The sequence below is a fragment of the Danio rerio genome, chromosome 15 (assembly GCF_049306965.1).
Source record: "Danio rerio strain Tuebingen ecotype United States chromosome 15, GRCz12tu, whole genome shotgun sequence".
In the NCBI taxonomy this organism is placed as follows: domain Eukaryota; kingdom Metazoa; phylum Chordata; class Actinopteri; order Cypriniformes; family Danionidae; genus Danio; species Danio rerio.
Window position 1 is genome coordinate 24,901,192 of NC_133190.1, and position 25,149 is coordinate 24,926,340.

At 35.6% G+C, this 25,149-nt stretch overlaps 2 protein-coding genes across 6 annotated transcripts in view; both read left to right on the plus strand.

Moving 5' to 3' along the window:
- The first annotated feature begins 1,196 nt into the window (after nt 1-1,196).
- tlcd5a (TLC domain containing 5a) lies at nt 1,197-10,488 on the plus strand. 2 transcript variants are annotated; one of them, NM_001271624.1, is made up of 3 exons: nt 1,197-1,426; nt 4,089-4,299; nt 7,291-10,483. In NM_001271624.1, exons 2-3 carry the CDS (start codon nt 4,104-4,106, stop codon nt 7,812-7,814), a joined length of 720 nt encoding a protein of 239 aa, NP_001258553.1. In that variant the 5' UTR covers nt 1,197-1,426; nt 4,089-4,103; the 3' UTR covers nt 7,815-10,483. The 2 variants fall into 2 exon arrangements, with proteins under 2 accessions (NP_001258553.1, XP_073779240.1); XM_073923139.1 differs by lacking the exon at nt 1,197-1,426 and adding an exon at nt 3,663-4,006 and having other exon boundaries at nt 7,291-10,488.
- Nucleotides 10,489-12,058: 1,570 nt separating this feature from the next.
- The window catches only part of arhgef12a (Rho guanine nucleotide exchange factor (GEF) 12a), a 91,120-nt gene continuing 78,029 nt past the window's right edge, over nt 12,059-25,149 (plus strand). For all 4 annotated transcript variants that reach the window (XM_009291731.4, XM_073923677.1, XM_009291733.4 and 1 more), the window contains exons 1-2: nt 12,059-12,632; nt 14,193-14,353. In XM_009291731.4, coding sequence (XP_009290006.1) covers nt 14,322-14,353 — 32 coding nt within the window. In that variant the 5' untranslated portion in view covers nt 12,059-12,632; nt 14,193-14,321. The remainder of the gene's footprint in view (nt 12,633-14,192; nt 14,354-25,149) is intronic.

A 25,149-nucleotide genomic window follows, 5' to 3' on the forward strand; every position in this document is an offset into this window, starting at 1 on the left:
ATGAAACGACGCGCGTCAAAAGCGGATACTAATCTCGAAGTAGCCATAGTTACCTCTAAAACACCTTTGTACAATCACTGTTATTATAAACAAACGATGGAAATGTGGTATGATGAGGCACGTTGTAAAAATAAAACCAGCAGACACGGTTCACCCAAAAACACAAATGAACTCTATACTCCCTCAGTTGGTTACCTATATGAATTTCTTTTGTTGAACACAAAAGAAGATATTTTAAACAACCCTGTTACCATTGACTGGTACATTTAGCAGACACTTTTCAGCAATTCAACAGCAAGAGGCAAAACACAAAAGAATTGTTAATTACACAAAGGAACCATTTGTGCTCAGAAGTGCTAAGGAGGGTGAAGTTGTTGTTTTACAGGAGTGTTTGTGTTTCTACAAGTGGTTTGTCAAGCCCACTCAACTGTGTGAAGCACATTTCATAAAGGCACAAGTTTTATTTATTTTATTTATTTTTTGAATGATTGTAAAGAGTGCGTTTTCAACAGGTGGTTTGTTAAGCCCACTAACCTATGTGAGGCACACATGGAATTGATTATATTTAAGTGTTGGCGTGTGGTGAGGTGGGGAAGAAAAAGAGGGGTTCTGGTTTTATTCACATGGGTTCAGGTGATCTCAGATGGGTTTTAGTTGTTGTTTGAATGATTTTGTGTGTCTGCATGGTAATGGGAAGATCATTCCACCAGCGTGGAACATTAAATGAAAAGGTTTTAAAAACGAAATACATTATGGAAGTCAATGGTTACAACTTTTCAGAATTATTTTTTTCTTCAAAATGTCTTCTTTTGATAGTCAAGTATTTAATCATAGATTTCAAACTCAATTCCTGGATGGCCGCAGCTTTGCACAGTGTTGCTCTAACCCTAATCAAACAGCTGATCCAACTAACCAAGGTGTTCAAGACTACTAGACAGCTGTTTGATTAGGGTTGGCGCAAAACTTTGCAGAGCTGCGGCCCTTCGGGAATTGAAATTGAGACCTATGATTTAAAACAAGTAAATAATGACTAGATTATAAAAGATTTTATTTTTGGGGTGTTCAGTTTTTGGTTGAACTATCCCTTTAATTGCGTGGGTTTGTTGGACCGCACCAGCAGAGGTCGCCCTACTGTAGAGTGAAGCGTCTTCCTCTTTGTTGTCCTCCTCCTCCTCTGCCTCCCTGTTTTGTGTGTTGTCCAGACGCTGAGAGACTGACTGAAATGTGGCTTTTGTTTGTGTGGTGATTTGCGTACCATCTCCAAGACGATGCCGGAGCAGAGCGCTGAGATCCCCGAAGGCTTCGTGTCTTCTCGGCTGCTGCTCCTCTGGACGTGATGCTCAGGCGGAGGAACATCCAGCATCCACGCCGAGCAGCACTTACTTTCTCCCCGGCCTGCCACTGAACATGCCTGCAGCTTGAAGAGGTGTGTGTAGAGCGTCTTTACTTTTTCTAAGAATAGGTTTCATTTCGTGGCTACGCGTTTAACTAGCTCGTGTTAATTTAATGAAGCGTGGCATTAACTTTAGATAAACCACAGCCCTGATGATTAGCTTAAGAGCCAGGATCTGTTTTGAGCGTTAAACTAAGCCCAGAAGTGATATTTAATTATATGGCAAGTTACTTTTATTTAATTTTATGTCTTTGGTTTAACGTTAAATCTTTTTTATTTTGAACGTGTCTGTTTGTGAATTATATTATGATAACGAAAATATAAATTAGAGCTTTAGAAAACAGTCACCAAACGATTCTATTATTGAATATTTTGCTTAACAATAATACTTTGTGTAACATTAATACTGTGTAATAACAATGCTTTACATTAATGGCTAATTTAATTTTTTTTAATAAATATTTAATTCATTTTACATTTGTGTGCTAAACACAACTGTTTAAATAACTTTGAAATGTTTAAGTTCTGTGAAAATATTATAAAAGTATGGAACTTATCAGTTACAGTTTCTAAATGATTGTACTGATTGTTTTAAAAGTAAAATATTTGGATTTACACTTTTATTCAAGTTTACTCGTATTTCACTTAGTTTATTTATAAATCAATTTATTTTACATTTGTAATCAGCTGTTTTATGAGCTTTAATAATAACCCCATAAAAGTAGGAAAATGAAAATATTCTGTTATTTCTTATTTACAATTTTTTAGTTCATTTTATATTAATCAATTTATTTTACACTTAAATATTCATTTACTTTAATCAAACATGTATTATAACCTGACCATAACATTAACATGGGATAAAATATCAAAAAGTGAATAATTCCTTGTTTCTAAATAATTCTATCAATGACTTTTAGAGGACAATATTTTTCACTAATATTTTATTCACATTCAAATGTGTAATTCTTCTTCTTCTTCTTCTTCGTATAATTATTATTATTAATAATAATAATAATAACAGCAATAATACTAATCATACATTTTATTTATAGTGTGCTTTTGTCAGACCCAAAGCGCGACAAGGCAAACAGTAACAAAGCAGAACAATAAAAAAACTGTAAAAACACCACAATAAGACAATTAAATATGAACAATAAAATTGAATGATTAAATTGACAAAAATATCAACCTAAATTGAAAGCAACAGTAAAAAGGTGAGTCTTGAGAAGTTTTTTTAAACCAGTCTAGGGAAGTGGCATTCCTGATGCTGATGGGTAGACCATTCTATAGCTTAGGCACACTTTACGAAAAAACTCTACCCATTAATTTAACATTCAATCTTACATTGCAATAAACATACCTATTTTTATTTAACTGTGATGTTATTAGTTAATATTATCTTAACTATTCTTTATAGTGCTTTTGAGGAAGACATTTAAAGAACAAAAAAATTAAATTAAAAGGAAGAAAATCTTTGGCTAAATGTACAGATCATTTCATAAATAAAAAAACAAACAACCAAAAGAAAAAAAACAGACAGAATTCAAACAAAGCAGAAATATATACTTTAAATGGTTTTATAATTTGATTTTAATCTTAATTATCATGTATACCTTAAAAAATTTGCCTTAAAATGTATATCTACAGGTGGTCACATTATGTTTTGATTAAGTATTTGATTAAATAAAGCTATTAATTAGGGCTGGGCGATTAATCGGAAAGTAATTGAAATCGTCATTTAGAACCAATGATCGATCAAATTTTTCAGGTCAATTTTTTCAATTACTTTCCCTGTTGCGTGTGGAGACAGGTGACCCCGCTCTGTTTTACACTTCAGCGTCAAGCACAGCATATGGTCTGGCACAGCCTTTACGCGGTCGCATACCCCTCGCTGTGACTGATGCCGACACTAACCTCTCAAAAAATGTAACTACACGTTGTGATGATGCAAAGCACTGTGATTGGTCTGCTTGGTAGTGTTGACGAGTGTTGGTGGCACGATGAGGGCAAAAAATTGTAATTAAATTAAAGAAAGAATCGTTCATTAATAGTAATCGAGTTTAAAATGCTCAATTAATCGAGATTTTGATTTCAGGCCAAATCGCCCAGCCCTACTAATAAAATATTTTATTTACACTTCATAATTTAGCATTTTTATTTAATAAATATTTTTTATTGCATTTAAATGTATTTGCCTTTTATTTATTTGTTGATTTTTATTTTTTATTATTTAAATTATTTATTTATTTTTTTTTTATTATTTATTATTTTGTTAAGAAAAAAAACTGTTCTAACTTCCCAAAACCTGCGTTACATATCAGCATCCCGACACATATTTAGATTTGATAAAATAGCCTAATATTGACACAGTTCTAGTACTTTACATACGAGGTTCGCACAACATTCAGATAAAGGGCCACAGATAAGGTTGCCACAGTAACTTTTGGTCTAGTTTTGACACACCCATACACCCATCCAGACTTTAGTATTTCTCAACTCGTGATGTGAAATCCACTGTTACCCCTTCAGACACAGACTCTTTACTTGAGCACTTATTCCACATCAGAATCTAAGGAAGTGGCATTTTTAAACAGCTTTGTGGTGCTTACAGTAAGTACTCATCTCATGCATGCATGTAATTTAAGATGCTAAAGCGTTTTTCTGAATTTGACAGCTCATTGTGTTTGATTAGCTCCACAGAATAAAGATGTCGCCGCTGGTGCTGGGAGTCGGAGTGTGTTTAGCCGGCTGGATTGCTCTTTATGCTTTGCTGTGCTACACTAATGGCTCTTGTGGCTATGAATGGAACTGTCGGCTTGTTACACTATTCCATGGCATCCTTGCAGTCTGTATAACTGCTTACATTGGGTACATCGATGGACCGTGGCCTTTCACCTACCCAGGCAAGATACATCAACTGTTAATGTGTGTAATGGAGTGTGCGATATATTCTTGCTGTTCAAAGGGATAGTTCACCCAAAAATAAAAGTTCTTTCATTATTTACTCGTCCTCTACTTATTGCAAGCCAGTTTGAGTTTCATTCTTCTGTTAAACACAAAAGAAGAGATTTTGAACAATGTTGCAAAGCAGCAGCTATTGATTTCCATCGTGTTTTTTTTTTTTTTTTCTAAAAATGAAGTCAGTGGCTGCTCGTTTACAGCATTCTTCAGAATATCTTGCTTTGTGTTGAGCAGAAGATAGAAATGCGTGAAATTTTAGAACCGCTTGAGTGCGAGTAAATAATTCATAAATAAAATCCTTTTTGCATGAACTATAAGTTTATTGAAGCATTATACTGCTCAGAGATGGAATTATTGTATTGAAACTGCAATTATGATGGCATAAGTAATACTACTGTATGTCATTAATGTTTAAGTAGATTTTATTCTGTAATCATTTTAAATTTAATAGTATACATTAAATTAAATCATAAAGTAACCTGCTGTGTCATTATATTCTAAGTAGGTACCACATTTAAATAAAAACCTACATTGCAACTGTTACAAAAATAAATTCAATATAGTATAAAAGTTCAGTATAGTTTATGCATATTAATAATGAAATCTGGAACTACATGTACCATATCATCACTGTCACTTAATATAACCTTATTGAACTGTTGTAGTTGTAATTCTGTTATTACAATTGTCAATATTACTATTGCAGTCATGCTGATATTTGACTTGTTTACTTTTTTGCAATCACAATATTTGCAATGTTACAAATGTAACTTACCACTGTAACTGAACTCATGTTGTTTGACAAAATCGAGAAAGAATCATGTCAAGAATTTTATCAAACTAATTTTATTAGAAAAATCATGGTAAAATCATGTCAAGAGATTAATATCGTGAGTTTTGAGTCGAGTGAGAAGATACATGTCTAGCAGGTAGGCATATATTGATGTAGGAACTAATCATTCATCCAATCAAATTATTTAAATGGTTGATTCATAGACAGGGTTCAACGCTAAGGATTTTTTCTAGAGAATACCTTATTTTAGCCACATATTTTAAATAATGTGTCAAAAGCCAAACATAATTGTATACATACACTTTATTTTTTTTACAAGTTTTGTAAAAGTCTATCTATTAAATTAATCAATCTTTTAAAAAAAAGTTGGCTAGAATTATGCATTATAGGCTTACATTTTAGAGAGAAATAACAGATTAAGCGAGACTGCAGTCAAATCATGAAGCAGACCAAAGTTGATCCTTCTTTCGAGGTTTCAAACAAAACAATAGGCCCAATAAAATTATTTTATTATTTAAGATAAAAATATGGAAAAATTATCAGATGGTAATTTGTCAATTTTTCTTACCGATAAACTGCTCTCGGTAAAATTTCAGCATGCTTTCACTTTCGTATTCGACATGAAATGCATATTTACCGGTAGGAATGCCACCCCACCCTACTCATATTTCTCTCTTCATATAGCCGTATATGACTATTACACAACCATAATACACTGTGATATAGTCTGGTTTGTCAATTCATTGGATTGTTTTGCTTTGTCACTACAATCAGTCTGCTCCAGAGTTTGTTTCAATCAAGCCAAGACCACCTCATTCGACCAATTGTTTTGGTGCAGATCTGAGCACGATTGCAGGATTCACATATGCCAAATGAACCGCATTAACTGAGAAAATGAGACCGCTTTGAAACAAACATCTAGATGTGAAAGCACCCTATTTGCACGCAATTGACAAGTCGCAGCCAAATTAAAAATTCTAGCATCTTGCACTCTAGTCCTTATGCTGTCTTCACACCAAACGTGGAATGCGTGGCTAAATCGCGCTATTCGCACATAAATAGCCGCAAGAACATTTGAGTTTACTCGCTTCATTCACGTGTAAAATTCACTTCAGAAAAGACGTGGATTTGCGTGATGGGCAGGGCTGCTGTTTGCCTGGAGCCTCTAGCTTTATTGCTAAATGGCTAACATGAATTATATGAAAATAAATACCAGTGTTTATGTGCTTTATGAAGGCTGAAAAACAGCGTCGATACATTTAGGGCTGTGTCTGAGTCCACTAGATCCTTTCAGAGGTGCATTCAGCTCTGTGAGCTCATAAACTCCTCCAGAAACATAACCTGGATGATGGAGGCTTTCAGCGGTGCTTCTGACTGAGCTGAGCCCAGTTTGATGAACTGTTGCCGGTGTCCGCTGGAGGATTTCCACCGGGACAGCTACAACAGGCTGTACTTCACAATCATGCCCCCACAAGAGCAAGCTCTTGATTGGTTAACACAGCGCAAATGTCCATTTAAGTTCAGATCTTTGAACTCGAGCGATTCGTGCGTTAAGTGCATCAAACGCGCAAAATGCTCAATTCGCGCGTATCGCGCCGTAGGATGTCTATTCGCGCGTTTGCATTGACTTAACATGTAAATCACTCGTGCTTGATGTTTTTTCCTCATCTGGTATGAACTCAGCACTATTGTCAAGCCCTGCTTAGAGAATCATGTCAAGTCACTTTATGAAGGGGTCATTGAAGTATTCACTCAACTGTTTTGTTTAAGAACACAGTCATACAGTGATTCTGACATAACCGTGTGTTCCTCAAAAATGTGCAACACTTCTAAAGTGATTTTGTCTGTAACTCTTTCCATTAAAATCTGCAGTACACCAGCCCTCCAGTACCAAGTGTTGGACACCACTGGTCTAACATGCAAGTCATTTAATATTGACTTACTTCTGGAGACCTCTAAAATGATTTGAAATAGTGCCAATGTTCCCTTTTTTATAATTGCTTGACACGCTGTCAGCAATACATATATCTTTGGTAAAACACAAATTATATTATCATCACAATATTGCACACCCCTAAAATAAAACTGTTTCATTAGCGGTCTTATTTCTCATTTTTGACTGTATGCTTTTCCTTTACAGGTACCAAAAACACCCCTCTGCAGATCAGCGCTTTGGTGGTCAGTCTGGGCTACTTCATCTTTGACATGGCCTGGTGTGTTTACTTCCGCACAGAGGGCCTGGTGATGCTTGCCCACCACACCATGAGCATTCTGGGTATCCTGCTCACCCTGTGGCTGGAGGAGTCAGGCATCGAGTCTTGCGCCGTTCTATTCGGCAGCGAGATCACCAACCCCCTGCTCCAGACGCGCTGGTTTTTAAAACACTCTGGCCGATACGATTCTATCCTCGGAGATGTGGTAGACATCCTGTTCGTAGCACTCTTTGTGTTCATGCGCATTTTCGTCGGCGGTGCCATGTTGTACTGTGAGCTGATCTCTCCGAGGCCTAAGTTCATTATTAAGTGTGGCGGAGTGGCCATGTATGCGCTATCCTGGGTGTTCATGGCTGATATTGTACGCTTTACATATCGTAAATATCAGGTCTGGATGAATCGGCACAAGATGATGGCAGAGGTCAATGGGCTGAACGTGAAGAGAGATTGAAATGCATCTCTCAGATATGAGCCTTTTGTTTTGAACACTGGAGAGAAGAATGAGAGTTAGTGAACCAGCTAATAACGCTCTACAGCTAATAGATGTTTACATATTTTTTTGAAAAGGATATCAGCCATTAATGTTCATTTCTGGTTGGTGATAAACACACAGCTCTGATGTGTCTTTTTTATGATTTGAAGTTACGGTTTAACACGATATTCTTACAATCAAATCTAATTTCATATACTGTGTTTGTACTCATAAGGATTGAAGTGTTTTAAGTACTGGATATATTTGATATTTTTTGTATTTAGGAACAGTACTTGTGATAAATTTTAATTAGTAACGTTGCCTTTACATTTTTGCTTTTTTTATTAAAGGGGACCTATTATGCAAAGATTTATTATAAATGGGTTTTAAACATCTACCTTGTGAGGATATAGCCAACTTCTAATGGTAAAAATCAATCCATACTTATTTCATCACACTTTATAAGAAACACGTTGACTGTTTATATCATTGGTGGAAAATCCTGTCAATTAGTTACGATCTTTTCCCTGTTAGCATAAACTCAGCCCTGAGTGGGCCATGTCCACACATAAATGGATGTTTTTATGAATGAAGATTTCCCTGCTTTCGTTTTTAAAAAAAATCTCTGTCCACATGAAAACGCAAAAAAGTGATGGGCATGCCAACAGGTGGCGATAGTGACACTTTTATACTGGAGTTTACACTAAATGGAGAATTAAGTATATTTTGTGGGTAAATTGCGTTCAAGTCAATAGCTGTTTCTCAATTCCAAGAACGGAGCCGCGTTCTTGCTAGGTCACCTTGGAAGAACAAATTCTGAAGTCTGCAAGAACAGAGTGCGTCCTGTGAGAAATGAGATGCTGTGTTCTTACTGATGGTCACATGACCTTCACACGTTTTTAATAGACAATTATTTAAACATAACAGCATTCACACAACAATTTATTGTTTTTATGCTTTTCAATATATATACAACATGCACAAAAAAAGGAACTTATATATTCCACAATACAAATAAAATATTTTAAAATGCATTTCAGCAAATAAACACCCTTAATGTGTTTATGCCTTTGCCAAGATTTTCATGGTAATGTTTACTTTCACCATCTCATTTAGGCAAACTCCTGAGATAATTAAGTTATATCTCTGAACTTTAACAATAAAAATGCTGCCCTTCCCACCTCCTTTATACAGCCGCAATGACTTCTGGGACTTTATGAGCAAAGTCTGCATCGATGCATCCCCGATAGAACACATCCAGAAACTTTCACGCGTCCTCGGTTCTTGCAGCCCTTAGTTCTGGAACTAAACTTGAGCAGTTGATGATAACGTTACACAAGGACGCAAAAATGCTGAAGAACGCATATTGAGAAATGTCTAATGCAAACTGGAGAAATGAGGTAGATTACCATTCTCTGGTTAAACAATGCAGAATGCGTGATACGTTTGCTTTGTGCAGAATTTGCCTCATTCACGTCTTCTGTTTGGTGTGAGCCCAGCCATTTTGGCCAATCTAGAAGTAGAAAACAGCGTGCATGCTGACGTCATGAGGCGAAAACTCCTTAACATCCACACAACACACTGTACCTGGATTTTTGAAAAATGTGGAATTATTAATCATTCTTACTGTTCAGTGAATGCAAACTGCCGTAGATTATTAAAGACGCAAACCCCTTACTGCACGACAGCTGTGCCTTCAACAAACCAGATTGTTTATGAGCGTCAAAAGTCGCTGATCTGTTTGGCTATTTGACTGCGTATCACTGCATATCAAATGACTTAAACGATATAACTAGAGAAATCTCCACTGTGAGCGAGAGCGGCTACTGACCAGCGCAGCATCAATGATGTAAGCTTGCCGAGGCCAAATGTAATGCGAGTGTGGGCCGTCGGGGGAGACAGGAGGGGCGACAAGCATGCTTTGGCCCGGTTCAAGGCAACTGTACATAATAGTCACCTGACAATGCGTTTTCGTGTGGACAACAGTGCACCACAAAGAAAAAGTGCAGCTTTGAAAATACCCTTGTTTGTGTGGACAAGGCCTCAGAAGTAGCACTGACATTCTTCTTATAAGAAGGCCCGGGAGCACAATCTCATAAGAATTTAAAGCCACACCCCCCAAAACGGCATGTTTTGAATCGATCCCCAAAAGTGGCAACTTCATAGAACTATAAAACTTTATCTGCAGAGTATTTTGAGCTGAAACTTCATTCACCCACTCCAGGGTCATCAGAGATTTATTTGACATTTTTCTAAAAAGCAGCATAATGGGACCCCTTTAAACTTTAAGTATGTGCAATATGCAGTAAGGATTATCAAACACTACTAAATGTTTCTGGAGGATTACTGAATGATTTTTGTGTGAAAAAGTAAACCCAGAAATCTTTATGTGTTTGGAGATTTTAACTATTTTTAAAAAGGGAAATTGGGTGATGACTTACAAACTGTCCATCTGTCATGGTGAATTGACCACACCAGTTGATAAAATCTGTAAACATTGTCATACATTTCATAAATTAGATTGAAGTGTTATAGGGCGTTGTCACACCTCAGATTAAACATAACTATGTTACAATGGTGTGTGTAAATGTATCATTTATGTGTTCAAGAGATTTTCTAAGCATTAGAATAAAATAAAAGTAATACATCTTTACATGTTTTTTTTCATGTTACAACATTGTGTGTGTGTGTGTGTACACATGTTTTTGTGACATATCAGGACACAAATCTGTATAATGACATGGGTATGACACAGGTATTACAAAAAGGAGGTGCAATATGAGGACATTCGTTTCTCAAAATGCTTATAAATCCTACAGAATGAGTTTAATCAGAGAGTTAAGCTGCACACAGTCTCCTGTGATGGTTGGGTTTAGGGATGGGGTGGGGTGAGGGCAATACAATATACGGTTTGGACAGTATAAAATGAATGGAAACCTATGTAATGCCCCCACTTTTCACAAAAACCAACGTGTGTGTGTGTGTGTGTGTGTGTGTGTGTGTGTGTGTGTGTGTGTATTTTTAATATATAATACATTACACACAAACACACACACATTTTAACATAATTTACAGAATTTAAATATTTATATTTTACCACTGTCCTTCAAAACATTTTCTTTTTGTGACTAAAAAGTTTATAATAATTTACAATATAGTATATTTTTGTGTACTCATTTGTTCCAGATATAACAATAGGTAACGGTAGCCTATATTTTCATTTTAAAATGTTTTGCTGAATGAGGATGAAACATATATACTATATCAGTATGTAATAGACTTCAATATAATTTTAATTAAAATATACATTTTCATATTATAAATAAAGTATCTTTCCCAGTACTGGGTTGCAGCTGTAAGGGCATCCGCTGTGGGAAACATATGCTGGAAAAGTTGGCGGTTCATTCCGCTGTGGTGACCCCTGATGAATACAGACACTAAGCCGAAGGAAAATTAATAAATAAATAAATTACGTAAAATCTTTTTATAAAAAAGTCACCCCCTTAACAGAAGACAAAACTAGTAAAAATATTGTCATCTGGAGTTTGACTTTCCAAAAATGAACAAATATCTCTTTTTTTTAAATGAGAATTAAGACATTTATTTGGAAATTTGTAAAGGCTTCATGTAGACGTTTTTTTTTATCAGTATCAAAAAGTCAAACCCATTAGTAAGCGTTGCAGTTTTGTAAACGTCCACCATGTGGCAAACTAAATCAACAGTTGCAAAACACATTCGCACCCTTAGGTATGAAGTTTGTTCAATTGCAACAGTGAGTGGCTCACGTTTTCCAGTGGAATAATTAAAGACAATTGACCATTTGGAATTATGAAAATGTACGACTTGAAAATACCACGGAAAACAAGCGAACAGTGAACGCCTTGTCTAATGACTACATACACAAACGTTCCATTCAAATTATGCAAATATTTTATGAACAAAATTCCGAAAGCAGCTACGCCCGCCGCAATCTACAGCCTAATTAAATAGTTATCAAAAGCTCTGTCATAACATGTTTCAGAAGTTGGGGTGAATCTTTGTGAGGAAGCAACTTTGAATCCCCATCATGCACTTTAGTATAAACCAAAAACATTTACAGTTACTCAAAAATGACTAAACGTGTCTAACTAGACAGCATTGTGTGACACTGCCATTCGGATGAGCACAGAGAGCGCGAGTGTACTCTGCGGAGTCGGAAATGCTGTCCGTGCAGGAAGTTCAGTAGGTTTTGAGACAGAGCCCCGCGGGAGACACGGCAGCACTCTCCGGTACTCTCAACTTTCCCCAGTTTGATGGAGCTGAACCTACAACCTCCATACGGATTTTAATGTGGATCATCGCTTTCGTACGAACTAGATATAACCCGTTAACGCGTTCGGAGAGACCTATGCGAACTTTACTGAGCGGTTTTGTTTATTTTGATGCAGACTTCGTCGCCGCTCCATGGAAACTCTCCGCGGGGTGACACGTGTATGAGCGCATGCATTTTCACCCTGTCTGGATGACTGTGGGCTTGGTGTGGATGCATAAGGGTGTTTATTGTTATTGTTGGAAAAATATCGCGTCTCATTTTTGGAGTTGACGATGTTAGGCTGCTGTTAGCTTTAGCATAGCAAAGGCCTTGAGTCTGCAGTCTGGTTTGCGGTGCGGGTATCATCTGCTGCTGCTGCCTTGTTGGCTGTGGAAATACACATTCAGCATTAGGACGCTCAAAAGTGCTTTAATTGCTAAAGGAGTGTAACTTTAACAAGGAAAAAGTGTCTGGGCTTCACCGGGGAGCTGCTGCTGAACATGAAGGTACATTTTCAGTTGCACGACATAGCGGAAAATGACCAATTTTTAGAGTTATTTTGGGTAAATTATAGAGCTGATGTATGCGCGTATTTTGATTTGCCGTGTCGTTAAACTCCTGTGGATGATTCGTTTTTGTGTGTACGGGATACGTTTAGTGTGTTTTATAAGTTTAAACTACAGTTAATTTACAATTATGGTTAGTAATGTTGTTGTTATAAACAGTAGGTTCATTTATTGGTAAACAGCACCACTGCTGGAGGAACCACATATTCGTTGATTTACATCAGGACACTTTACTTCTCATTTAATGGTTTTCAGGGTTTCTGCAGATTTGAAAAGTCATAATTTGACATAAAGGTCCTGATTTCTGCAACTTGTGTCTTTATTTTTCATTTAATTGTCAATCTCACTCAGGGATCAGGGTGTTTGAGGGGTCTTCAAAAGTCTTAAAATGTCTTAAATTTCATCAACATTTTATACCTAAAAAGTCTTAAATACACTTAAATATTTAGTTGTAGGTCTTAAATCACGTTAAACAAGTCATAATTTCCCTGTCCAAGTAAAGCTACTCAATCATCAATAATCCATCTCAAAACTATATATATATATATATATATATATATATATATATATATATATATATATATATATATATATATACACACACACACACAACGGCTGTTAGAAATGTTTACATCAAATTCACCTAATTAAATTCCCTAAGCAGGGAAAGAAAACTAAAGCAACACATCCCTTTATATGATCTTCCATTAATGAATAAAATTATAATTTACTGAAGTAACTGGGCCATTACAAAAAATCTTTAGTTTTTAGCCCTGTATAAGTGTAAAATTTAATTCATGATGGTCTTACAAGGGTCTGAAAAAGTCTTAAATTTAACTTAAAGATACCTGCAGAAACCCTGAAGATGCATACACTGCAAAAATAATGTTTTTTTCTTCATTTTTTGTTCTGTTTTCTAGTACATTGTAAACTTGAAATGCAAAATGTGGACATGAAGTTTCCTTTTAAACAAATCTAAAGTAAAATAATGATTTTTGGTTAAAACAAGGTGAAATATTGTCATTGACTTTAACCTTTTTTTAAATACAAGTTACTTTTTTCATGCTGTTTTTGCATTTACATTAATCTAAGAATGTTTTGAGTGTGTGTGTATGTATATGTAATGTACATGTGTATACATTGTGTTGACTTCCCTTAAGTTCTTTTGTTCTTAACAAGGTCTTGGTTTTAAATAAAAACTTCAGAAACTCAGTTTTTAAAATATGTTTAGATGTCTATTTCCGTACTCTTTTGCACAGCACAAAGGTCAACTACTGTTTTTCTTTTAAATTAGATATAGTTGTGCTAATTTTGCTTTTTACGTATTCAAAGCTATTCAAACCCTTTCATGTTGTTTAATTTGTAATGTCATCTGCACATTCAGTTTCGACAGTTTTTAGTATGAGTTTCTTCAAAACAGTCAGGATTTAATTGCTGTTTTTGTGAACTGCAGGGGAAAATTTTATAATAAATGTTCTGCTTTTTAAATTTTTTTATTAGTGAACCTCCTGGTCAGCACAGCAGAATACGGATGCAACAGTCTCATTCAACATCAGAAACCGATGCTTCTGATGCATCTGAAAATGACTATAGGATATTGGACTAATAAAAGCTAAACACAAAAGCCCAATGAGCGACACACGGTCTACAGTCAGTGACAGGTATGTATGATTTATGTTTATGCTATGTGGACAAACTTGCTTTTGTTCTGATCCTACAATGTACTTGGGCAGACACCTATATCTCAGCCTTTGGAAATCTCTGAATGGAGAAATGTGAGCGCATGATTGTACTTGGTCTTGCGTTTTATTTGTTTTTGCAGTCTGTTTTGTGCTTTATTTTGCTCTAATTTTGAGAAGTTTGTTTCTATTTGCCACTCAATGAGAATTTGGATGCAGTTACGTTCATTTCTTTGGATTTTTCTTAGGTGTAGTCCAAATATAGTCATGGACATACAGAATGTACTGCGTTGGGAATTTTTTTAGTTTTTACTTGTAAATTATGCTAGCTTGAATAATTTTCAGTGTTTGCTGATCACAAGTACAAGCATGATGAGCCATGTTCTTGGTACCTGTATTCCTCTGGCAACTCTTTGAAATTGACAGCTCCAGTTGCATTATGGGGAAGTTTTCACTGGGACATTAGTTCCTCTTGGTTGTTTTTGCTTGATGTTTTGTGCATACTTCACATTTGGACATTAAGGCTGCATGATTCTGGCTAAAATGAGAATCACGATTTAATATGCTTAAAACATGATTTTCTCATGACTCTGTAGATAAAAAAATAAAGGTTAATATGAGTAGGTTATTATTATTGTTATTTCTCAAACATATAGTAATACAGCAATAATATTTGGCCTATGTGTAAGTCTACTGTTGGTTAAAATGCTAAATTTTGTATAGACTTGGAATGGTGGATTGTGGTTGGAATGGTGGTTGTTAATTCACAGTAAAGTGATGACATTAGAATACAACTATTCATAATTCTAAAGTTGAACTATTATGTTTGAGACTTATGCTTGCCATTTGACAAACCTATTAGACCAACGTTTTACTGGTAAAACGAGACGATTATCATTATTAGAATCAGAATCATCTTCAGAATCTTTTATATATCGTTTATTTAAGGGCGCGTAAGAAAATCTGCACTTGAGCAGCGTATACTTGAGGGCGTGCAAGAAGTTTTGTGCACGAACAGAGGAAATCGGCACTTAAGCAAAGATTGACATGCTCGTAGGCTATTACATGAATGCGACTTAATACTGCGCCCATGACATTTGTCAATGAAAAACGCCACATGTAGTGGTAGATATGTGTAATGGCCAACAGAGTCTGACGCCACAGTTGGAAAAAAATCCTAGAGGAAACACTGGAATGTTCTAAATGAATAGGGCATAGGGGGGATAAGTGGCAATAGAACAGCCAGGAACTATGTTTCAAACTACATCTCCAGAGCTGTAGTTGCGAGTGCTTAAGTTTGCAATGCTGTTTGCGACACAGCTTGAGAATGTTCGTTGGAACGACAGATTTGGGAAACGGCAAATCATCAAACTATGTTTGTAACGACGGAATTTGCGATCTTAGTTGGCTAACGATTGTTTTGGAACATGCACCCCTGATTGGTCGTGAAGGTCATCAGTTCACCGAACTCACTGCTTCTTAACGTGTCACTACAGATACAGGAACAATGGAGCGTTTTAAAGCCTCGAAGATCAGCTGGTCCGTTTATGAGCTGACATAAGAGCAATCTGCGGATGATTCGACTGTTCTTCATGGCTTTAAAACGCTCTAGTGTCCCTGTATCTTTGTTTACACTTAACAAAACAGCGGTACGTTTGGTGAACTTTGATTCACCTTCACATGTTAGTAGTTTTTAATGGTTAATTTAATAGATCTTTTCTTTTTTATTTATTTGAGTTTGTTACAAAGCCTTTATTTCGAATTTCAATTAAAGTGTATTAAAATTTAAGAAAATGTGTGGGTATACATTCGCTTTTTTTTGTGTGTGAATTTCTTCAATTGTTTTAATGCAGTATTTCAAATAATCAACCGTGTTTTTTTTAAACTGCTTTTTTTTGCATGCTCTTTTTGTAAAAGAAACTGAATCTCAATTAATAGTTTTTTAATGAACAGTAATTTACTGGAAAAAAATTGAAAGATTTTTTTAAAATAAGAGAAAATTTACTATAGTTAAGATTTTCTTAAGGTCAAAATATATTCCGATCAATGCTGTAAATTATGTTTAAATTATTAATTATGTTTGGCATGCTTGTACACTACACAGACAGACTAGTAATACTTTATATATGTACTGTACATGCTGCCTATTCGTATTAGTATGCCATTGTTATCTTAAGCTTGTAGGCTGTGCTGATGTCTTGGATTTTCCATCACCCAATAACATGCTTATGTTTGGTTTTGTGTGGGTAATTCTGTCATGTTGATGCTGACAGCATGTTATGCAATTCTTATCTCAAATGTGGTCCGAACTGTCTCTAATCTCATTTCGTAAGCCAAATGCCCAAACAATAAGCCTAAAGCGTTCACAGTTAGTGGCAAGGTCAATAATTTAATGTAGATAAGAGGAGAAATCCATTCTATTGTATTGCATTTCCTTCGATCATTTCATAACTACAAATCTCATAACTAGTTTACAGCATTACATATTACAATTCTAGTGAAAAGTTCATCATTCTGTCATTTTGTATTGATCGTGTATTCATTATTTTTCATAACAAGTGATTACCGGAAAACAAGTCATGGGAAAATTCAATAAAAGTATCAATAACCACTGTTTGTTCAGCACACTATTCACTCCTGTTGGTGGAAAAATGTCATTCAGAGAGTGTTTTCTAATGGCAGACTGGGCTGTTGAGCAGCTCTCACAGGTCTGTGCCACTGACGTCACTGCGGAACAGCAGACTGCTTGTCTGTCTGGTCATCTCCACGATGACAGATGAGCTTTCAGTGTTGCAGAGATTGAAACATGAGAATTTGAAGGTAACTATGAGGGACAGGTTTGCTTGGTTTTGTTGTCTGCCTTTCATTCCATTTAATGAAGTTTCAAAAGCAGGATTGAACTATTTTGCATACTTGGGTAAAACAAAATCTCATTATCATGATACAAGTCATCTCATAACGAAATATACATCTCGATAAAATACCTTTTCTGCAAATTCAGTCAGTTGTTTGTTAGTGCTGTGTTGCAGTTGGTGAGTGAGTTCATTTTTTCACCACATGGAAATAACTACTGCTTTTGTTCTTTTTTAAACATATTCTCAAAAAAATTTTTTTTTCATGTAACTTTTTATTTAGAACTTCTGGGCAGATGCTTGAATAAAGAGGGGGCCTATTTTTATGCAAAAATAGCTTTTTATAAAGGGTTTAAAATATTGGTAAGTGTGCAAATATAAACATGGTAATGGTATAAATAAATGAATGAATTATATTTATTTATAATCACACTTGATAAAAACAACACTTTTATTGATATTTTTTCCTTGTAAGTGTCATTAAACGGGGAAAGCCCTCCCAATTAATGACAATCTCTCCCTTATTAGCATAAACAGCCCTAAGTGAGAAGCAGCTGTCCACCATTTCGAGTTTTCACCTGTTGAAGATAATGTCAGCGACTCAGAGGTTTATACATGTGGAGTTTTAGGATCTACAAGTTAATACTGTAGTTTCCATAGACTCCCATCTAAGGACACCTCTTTTGACATTTTCAGTTTTTCACAGGAATAACATTAATACTGTTTTGAATCTGCTGCTATGCTGATGCACAGGTGTTTGTTGCTCCGCCGTTTTTTGAAAAGAGCAGAATCTCATTTGAATTTAATGCAACAGTCACCAGAACAACATAATTTGGATCAAAGCTTTAAAGATGCTGTTTCAAAGATTAATTAATTAATCTTTTAATTAATTAATTGATTAATTTTCCATTGGCTTGGTGTCTATTTCAGAGGCGAATGAACTGCAAACTATTCCAGCATATGTTTTACACACCGCATGGCCTTCCAGCTGCAACCCAGTGCTGGGAACTACCCATACACGCTCATTTGCACACATTTGCCTATTTAGTTTTTTCAATTTACCTATAGTGCGTGACTTTGGACAGTGAGGTGGTCATTTTTTTAACGAGTGAGTTGTCACCATGCTAATGATGTCATACACCCTCAATTTCTGGTTTGTTTTGACAGATAAACACCATACAGAACAGAACTCTAACATGTATTTAGTATAATAAAACTGTGCTGCTACTTCCCCTATGTGATCACGAATGAATAACGGAAAGCATTGGACTGTGGCATATTAAAAGCTCTGCTACTTTTGTGTCACTTTGTGATTGCCTCTTGTTAGTAATTGCTTTTGCAGCCATGTTTTGCTTTGATGGCTTGATACTAGGGTTGTAACAATATAACGGTATGACGGTTTACCACGATTTGAACGTGCACGATTATCATACCATGAACAATTGCATATCAACGGTTTTAACCCTTAAAGACCGAGACAGTCGCCCGCGGCTAAAAATAAGTATTGCTCTTAAATGTTTAATAACTTTTGATCCGCTGATCCGATTCATACAATTCAAAGATTGGCATAAAGAAGAGAATCTCAGCTTTCCAGTGCTGTATCACATAACATTCGCAGACTTTCAGAGGCTCCGGAATCAGTGCGGTTACGTCATCAACATTTGACAACACTGATTTGACAAAGAAACGCTCGTCACTGTGTCTCCGGACAAATCAGACATGATACATTGATGCATTGTCCCTCCTCCATGCCCAGATTGGTTCAAACTCGCTATATCACAACCAATAAGCATAGGTTTCGCTTTTGTTTGTGGACCAAGCTTTTTGAACAACACGGAATGAGAGATAGGCATACATTTATGCGCGGCTAAATAAAACGCAAAAAAAAAAAAACGTTTTGCATGAAATAATTCTCATACTAAGCACTTTTGCATGCACAGCAGCACAGAAACATGACAAAACAGTGACACAGCAAAGACGAACTGCTGCTCTTGCTGTTTTCAAAAGACGCAAATGAAGATGCAGCTGTTTGTCTGCATTGCATACAACCACATCCAAATCCATGCTGGCACATAGAACCTAAGGATGTTCCATATTGAATCTAGTTTCGTTATGTAACTATTTATAGTGTAGTAAATATTTATATCTATTTTTTACTGAGGATTTGCACCATGTTTATTTGGACTTTATTTGGACTTTGACACATTCTTTATTATTTTCTTATTTTTATTTGTTCATTGTAAGTGGTGTTGTTTATAGTAACTAAAAATATATTATATGGAAAAAGTCAAATTTGCTTCACTGTTCTATTATTTTGTAACATTTGTAACATACCGTATACCGCGAAACCGTCAAACCGTGGTATTGTTTTAGACGATTATCATACCGTGAAAAATTCATACCGTTACAACCCTACTTGATACTGCCTTGATAATGTTATATTGAATGTTTGAGTTCATCCATGAACAGTATCTCTGCATAAGCTCCATAGGATGTCATGAAGAGAACAACTCCCATGATACCACACTCAGTTATCAATATATGCCTTTGTTTGTTGTGAATAAACGCCCCCCCTAGTGGCAGAAATTACATTCTGTCTCTACATATAGAAATATAAAATGAATTAAATATTAACAAAAAACAAAACCCCTTTCAAACACAGACACAGCATAAATATAATGCAATATGTATACATTGTACTTTCAAGCTCTCCCACCATGCTGTTATTAACATTTCGTCCTGCATCCCTGTGATGACATATAAGATCGTGCTCATTCAAATAATGAAAAAAATCTCAAACTATGTACTTTGCAACACCACAAAATATAATATAGAGCATGATTTGAAATGTTAGACTATTTATTTTGTCCCTACGGTGTATCTTGTAATTTTGTACAACCCTGTTTGTTTTTTGTCTCATCTGTTAACACTGCAGGTGATGCATTGTATGGTGCAATGTATGTGGCTAATGCATCCTTTGTAATCTTCAGCCATGTTTTGTTCTGTTGTAATGGTAAGGTTATGCCAGTTCAGAGTCATTTGTTGCTTCTTTGTGTCTAGACCTCATTCACTTTCACCCGTACACTGCAGAATGACACCTAAGACATAACAGGATATCCTAAAGGCAGATTGGTTCACAGTCCATGAATAGGTTGACTTAACTAGGCTTTTAAATAGTGCATCCAAAAATGAGTATTATTACTATTAAATTATAGAAGAAATATAATATATACAATTGTAAAACACTTTTTTCTTTTACATTTTAAGTCCAGTTTTTTGAAACCGTAATAATTAAAAATGATTGTCGATTTAGACATTGCTGACACTTGTGTAACAGAATGAATTTAATGTTTCTTTTTGTCACGCTCAGAGGCACCATCTTTGAAATGTGTTTCCTGTTCATCAGTGATAAGCAGAGAGCAGCTTAATAACCAAGTTGCTTAAAATAGCCGTGCTGCTGAGCTCTGATGCATAGCTTCACTAATGATATTTTGACACTCCAGCATTTGAAACTGTTCCATCAGTAATACAGTTGGAAATTAAATGTATGTTATGGTCCTCACAACTGTAGATCTGGCTAGTTATTGTCATTATGATTGACATTATGACCTTTACTACAACACTTTCTTGGTATCTAAAGCACATTTTACACCTAAAGGTTCCGTGAAGTGCTTTGACATCTTGAGTATATGTTTGAAGTTGAACAAAAGCAGTAGTTATTTCTATGACGGTCAGTAAATGAACTCACTAACTCTCTTCAGCTTATTCCTCACTTTATCAGGGGTCACCACAGCACAATTTTGTTTGATGTGTGACTTAATTTGAACTGACAATAAAGACAGGACGGGGCATAGATTAGCTCCTCCCCCCTTAAAAGAAAAAGTCAATAGCTTTTAGATTTTTTTGTATTACAACTCTGCCTGTCACTGTGGTGAGCTCAAGCAATAACAGCCTGGAGGGGGCGGGACATGTCAGATACTAGAGAGCATTTAATTGGTCAGAAGATTTAATAAGAAAATGAAGTATGACGTCAAAAAAAGTTGATCCATTTAGGTGGAAAAGAACAAACAGCAAAATTTAGATGTTTAGATCTTTTTAATGTGAATTTTGTAAATGTTTTGGAGCACACCAACTTTTTTAAATCAATATGTTTATTATTTTCTACTTTTTAATCAATATATTTATTATTTTTGAGCACATCAGATAACAAATTAGCTTACACACTGATACTAGCGTTTCAAAAAAATCTTTATTTAGATTTCATGAGTACTTTAAGTTTGTTTTACTCTAATGTGAAAATAATTTTTTACTCATTAATCTAATACAGCTGTGTTTCCTGAACCTTTGTTTAGGAATGATGCTGGGCTATTGGTTCATTTGCAGCAAAAGAGCTGTTTATAGACTTTATCTTTCAAATAGGGCTAGGTGATGCATGAAAAAAATGATCACATTATATATTTTAAATATTGTATTATTTTAATGTTTAATTAATTATATCATGATATAATGTTTACTATCATTCGTTATAGATAATATTAGGATATATTTTTTAACCACTTTATTTTAATTTGCCAACATTACTAAAGCAAATAGTTTTAATAGTCAAAAACAAAATAAAAATATTTCGTCTCTTATGTCTTATAATAATATAAACATAAGTGCTAAAGAGACTCAAACTTGATCAGTTAAATGTTACAAAGTGTGTGCAATGATAAAGTCCAAACGCTGAACAATCAAAGCAAACTTTAAAAGGTCACAAAACACCAAAACACATTTTTTGAGCTATTGACTGTAATTTATATGTCCCACACTGCTAAAAACACTATTAGGACACATATATTTCACAAAAAATTGAAAATTGGTTGTTTTTGCGTTATTTCGAGCAAATTTGTTCTTCCGGTTTGAAACTAATTTTTAAATCTGCGTAACGCCGATTAGATACTTGCGTGTATTCCAGCGTGTAGACTGGCTGTCTGTACCTGCAAGTACTTCTGAGTGTGCAGCATTAATTCATGAAAAAGACTTGGCTCAAACCGCATTTTGTGACAGGAATAACACACACAGCTTTCTGACGCTACCTACCGAGTGCATCTAAGTTACCAAGAAATGCAGAGGTTTTTTTTTCTCTCATTTGCCGTGCGGTATCAAACATTGCATTAAAAATACTAAATAAAAAATACAAATATCTCGTTTGTCACTAGGGGCATGCAGGAAATGTTCATGAATGAAAGTGCCAAACTGCAGTTAAAGTCCACCATTTAATAATTTGCCAAATAATTTGATTACTGATGTCCATGTTAACACAGTCACTGTCTTTCTGCCCTGTCTATGTGTGTTGGTTTTGCCTCTGTGAAAATCAGTGTGTGCCCAAATCGACACTCCCATTTTTATGCAAATTTTATGAACCTTCCCTCTTTCCCTCCCCCAACACTCCCCTCTAAACGGAGCCGGACACACCCACTTTCCTGATTTTTTTTCCAAACTAGAGGTGTGAAAACACACTGCTGAAACAAGGGGGTTTCGTGACCCTTTAAGGTTGATCAACATCTGCAAGGTGTCAATAATAATCACACAGTAAACCACACACTCTATTAACAAAGCAAATTATGATAATCAAATCTGAACTTTCAAGCAAAGGAACTAACCATCATTCAGATTCATATTGCAACATTACAAATTGAATGACTACATTACCCCTAAGCTAAAAAGTCTTTCAGATGGGATGCTAGTTGCTGGGATGCACAAAAAAGCTGTAAGGATGTCGCCAGAGTGGCTTTTTGGTTTCTTTTCTTACTTACAATCTCCTTACTGCTGCTTGTCACAGCACTAATTTTCGTGTGCGAACACGGCATTCTAAAATGTTTTCCAACTATGTGCGCCTGTAAAATGCATGCATCACGTGCGCGCTAATTGCATCAAGCCATATCGTGTGCCTCGATCGGAAATAACCCTAAGCTTATTGCCATTCTTTCCAAGGCGTGCGCTCAGCAGCCACATTTTATAAAAAGCTACAGCGTTTAAAACCAAACTTTTTTTATCGTTGTTGACAATGGTGTTTGGTCAATGAATATCGATACCATTTTATCAGCCCAGCCCTACTTTCTACCATAAATAACCCATCTTTTATTTGTGTTGTCCTTGCTGGCCACATGCTATAATAACATAAAGCAGAATATGTTGTTCATCAATGTATTCATTAAGATTGGTGAGGCATTTTTAAACTAATCAGATGAATCAGTCAGTCAGGCTAACTGAACAGAGTATTCATCAGCCTGAATCATCTACTACTGGCTACAAAGCTGTAAGTATACTTATTAATTTTTGTTTATTGCCTGGTAGGTCCAAAACACTGAAATGTTGTTTTTTGCTCAATTTTATTAATAAAATCAGTATTTGCATTTATATATTATTCACAATTTGATATATAATTATTGACACACTTAAATTGCATTAAAATATATATTAAATTTAATGGAATATAAATATTTAAACAGTATTTCTAAAACTATAATTTGTAAGTTTTTATTTCTTATTATACAAGTTTATTTATAGATTTTCTTAAGATTATTATTATTATTATTATTATTAAAATAATCCAGGGTAGTTTTTAATTGCTTTAAACTAGATTTAATTTATGCTGCATTATTTTGATACATGTTTAATTTTAGTATGCTGGCATATAATATTTTTGTAAACTAATTTCATTTTATATTTTAAATTATATGTATTTTTTGTGATATTCATTTCAAAGTTTTAGAGATTTATTGGTTTTAGAGTTTTTTTAATATATTTTTTTTAGTTTTTTTTAGTTTTAGTTATTTGCTCAATAAATAAATCTAGCTGATTTATGGTCACTGAAGCTGCTCTACCAGCTGTGCATGTGATGCTAGTGATCATGCAGGGCTTCCTTTTGAATCTCAGCTTTTCAGTCCATTATTTCTAAGCACAAAACCGGTTTGCCCACTCCAAGTTTAGATCATAGTGTCAACACGAGGGCTGTTTTCTCCTGACACACGCCTAGCTCTTTCTGCAAAAACAAAGATAAACGTTCAGAATTCTTAAGCGGCGCAGTGATGTTTTGTGCATAATATTACTATATACTCATCCTAGTGCATGTAGTGGCTGACAGACGCTCTCACTGGAGTGTAAAAGAAGAGTGGAGTGGGCCGTCCTCACACCCTGCTGCCACTTTGGCAAGCACACAACAGCCACTCCTTCTCCTCTCCGCTGCTCTTTCTGCACCAGATCTGTCTCAGTAAAGATCACCAGCCCCTGCTGAGGCACAACAATGTCTGACACCCCCGATTTTCGCCCTCGGTTCACCCCTGCCCCCACCTCCAAACAAATGGGCCTTTCACCAGAGCGACGGGCCACACCTGCGCTCACCTTTACCTTGGGTGAAGCAGCTGAAAGTCCCAGAAACACACCTAGTAACTTCGTTGTCAGACGTAAATATGAGCATGTAAGCTTAGCGGCAAGTGAGTCATCAGTCTTGTCAAAGCGCTCATTGTGCATTTAGGCTGTGCTGTCTCGTGTCTTTTTTTTTTTTTTTTTTTTTTGATCGACAGAGTGGAAATCCTGAAGTTTGAGGATCGACAAAGATGTTTTCAAGTAAGATTTTCACCAAGCATAGAAAAAAGAAGCGAAAATCATAGATTGGAGAGGGCTTGTCCATGTAGGGCGGATGTTCTGGTTTCTCTGGCAGCATAGAAAATCTCAGTCGACAGTCATGAAGCCCAGACCGCGCTGTGAAATCAACTGAAAGTCTATGTATAGAAGGAACTCTGAAATCACAGTCTCACGCCACAAAGATAGCCATGAATGCACATTTTGTGCTGTAAAATCAGTCGCTTTGGGAGTCAACTGGAGCCAACTGGCAAGAAATGCGTTTCACATGGCCATTAAAGTAATTATTAATAAGCATGG

Excerpts from the sequence above, each read along its gene's own strand:
- tlcd5a (NM_001271624.1), top strand. The coding sequence starts at position 4,104 with ATGTCGCCGCTGGTGCTGGGAGTCGGAGTGTGTTTAGCCGGCTGGATT. Across the intron at positions 4,300-7,290 it reads GTGGCCTTTCACCTACCCAG|GTACCAAAAACACCCCTCTG; the intron begins GCAAGATACATC and ends TTTCCTTTACAG.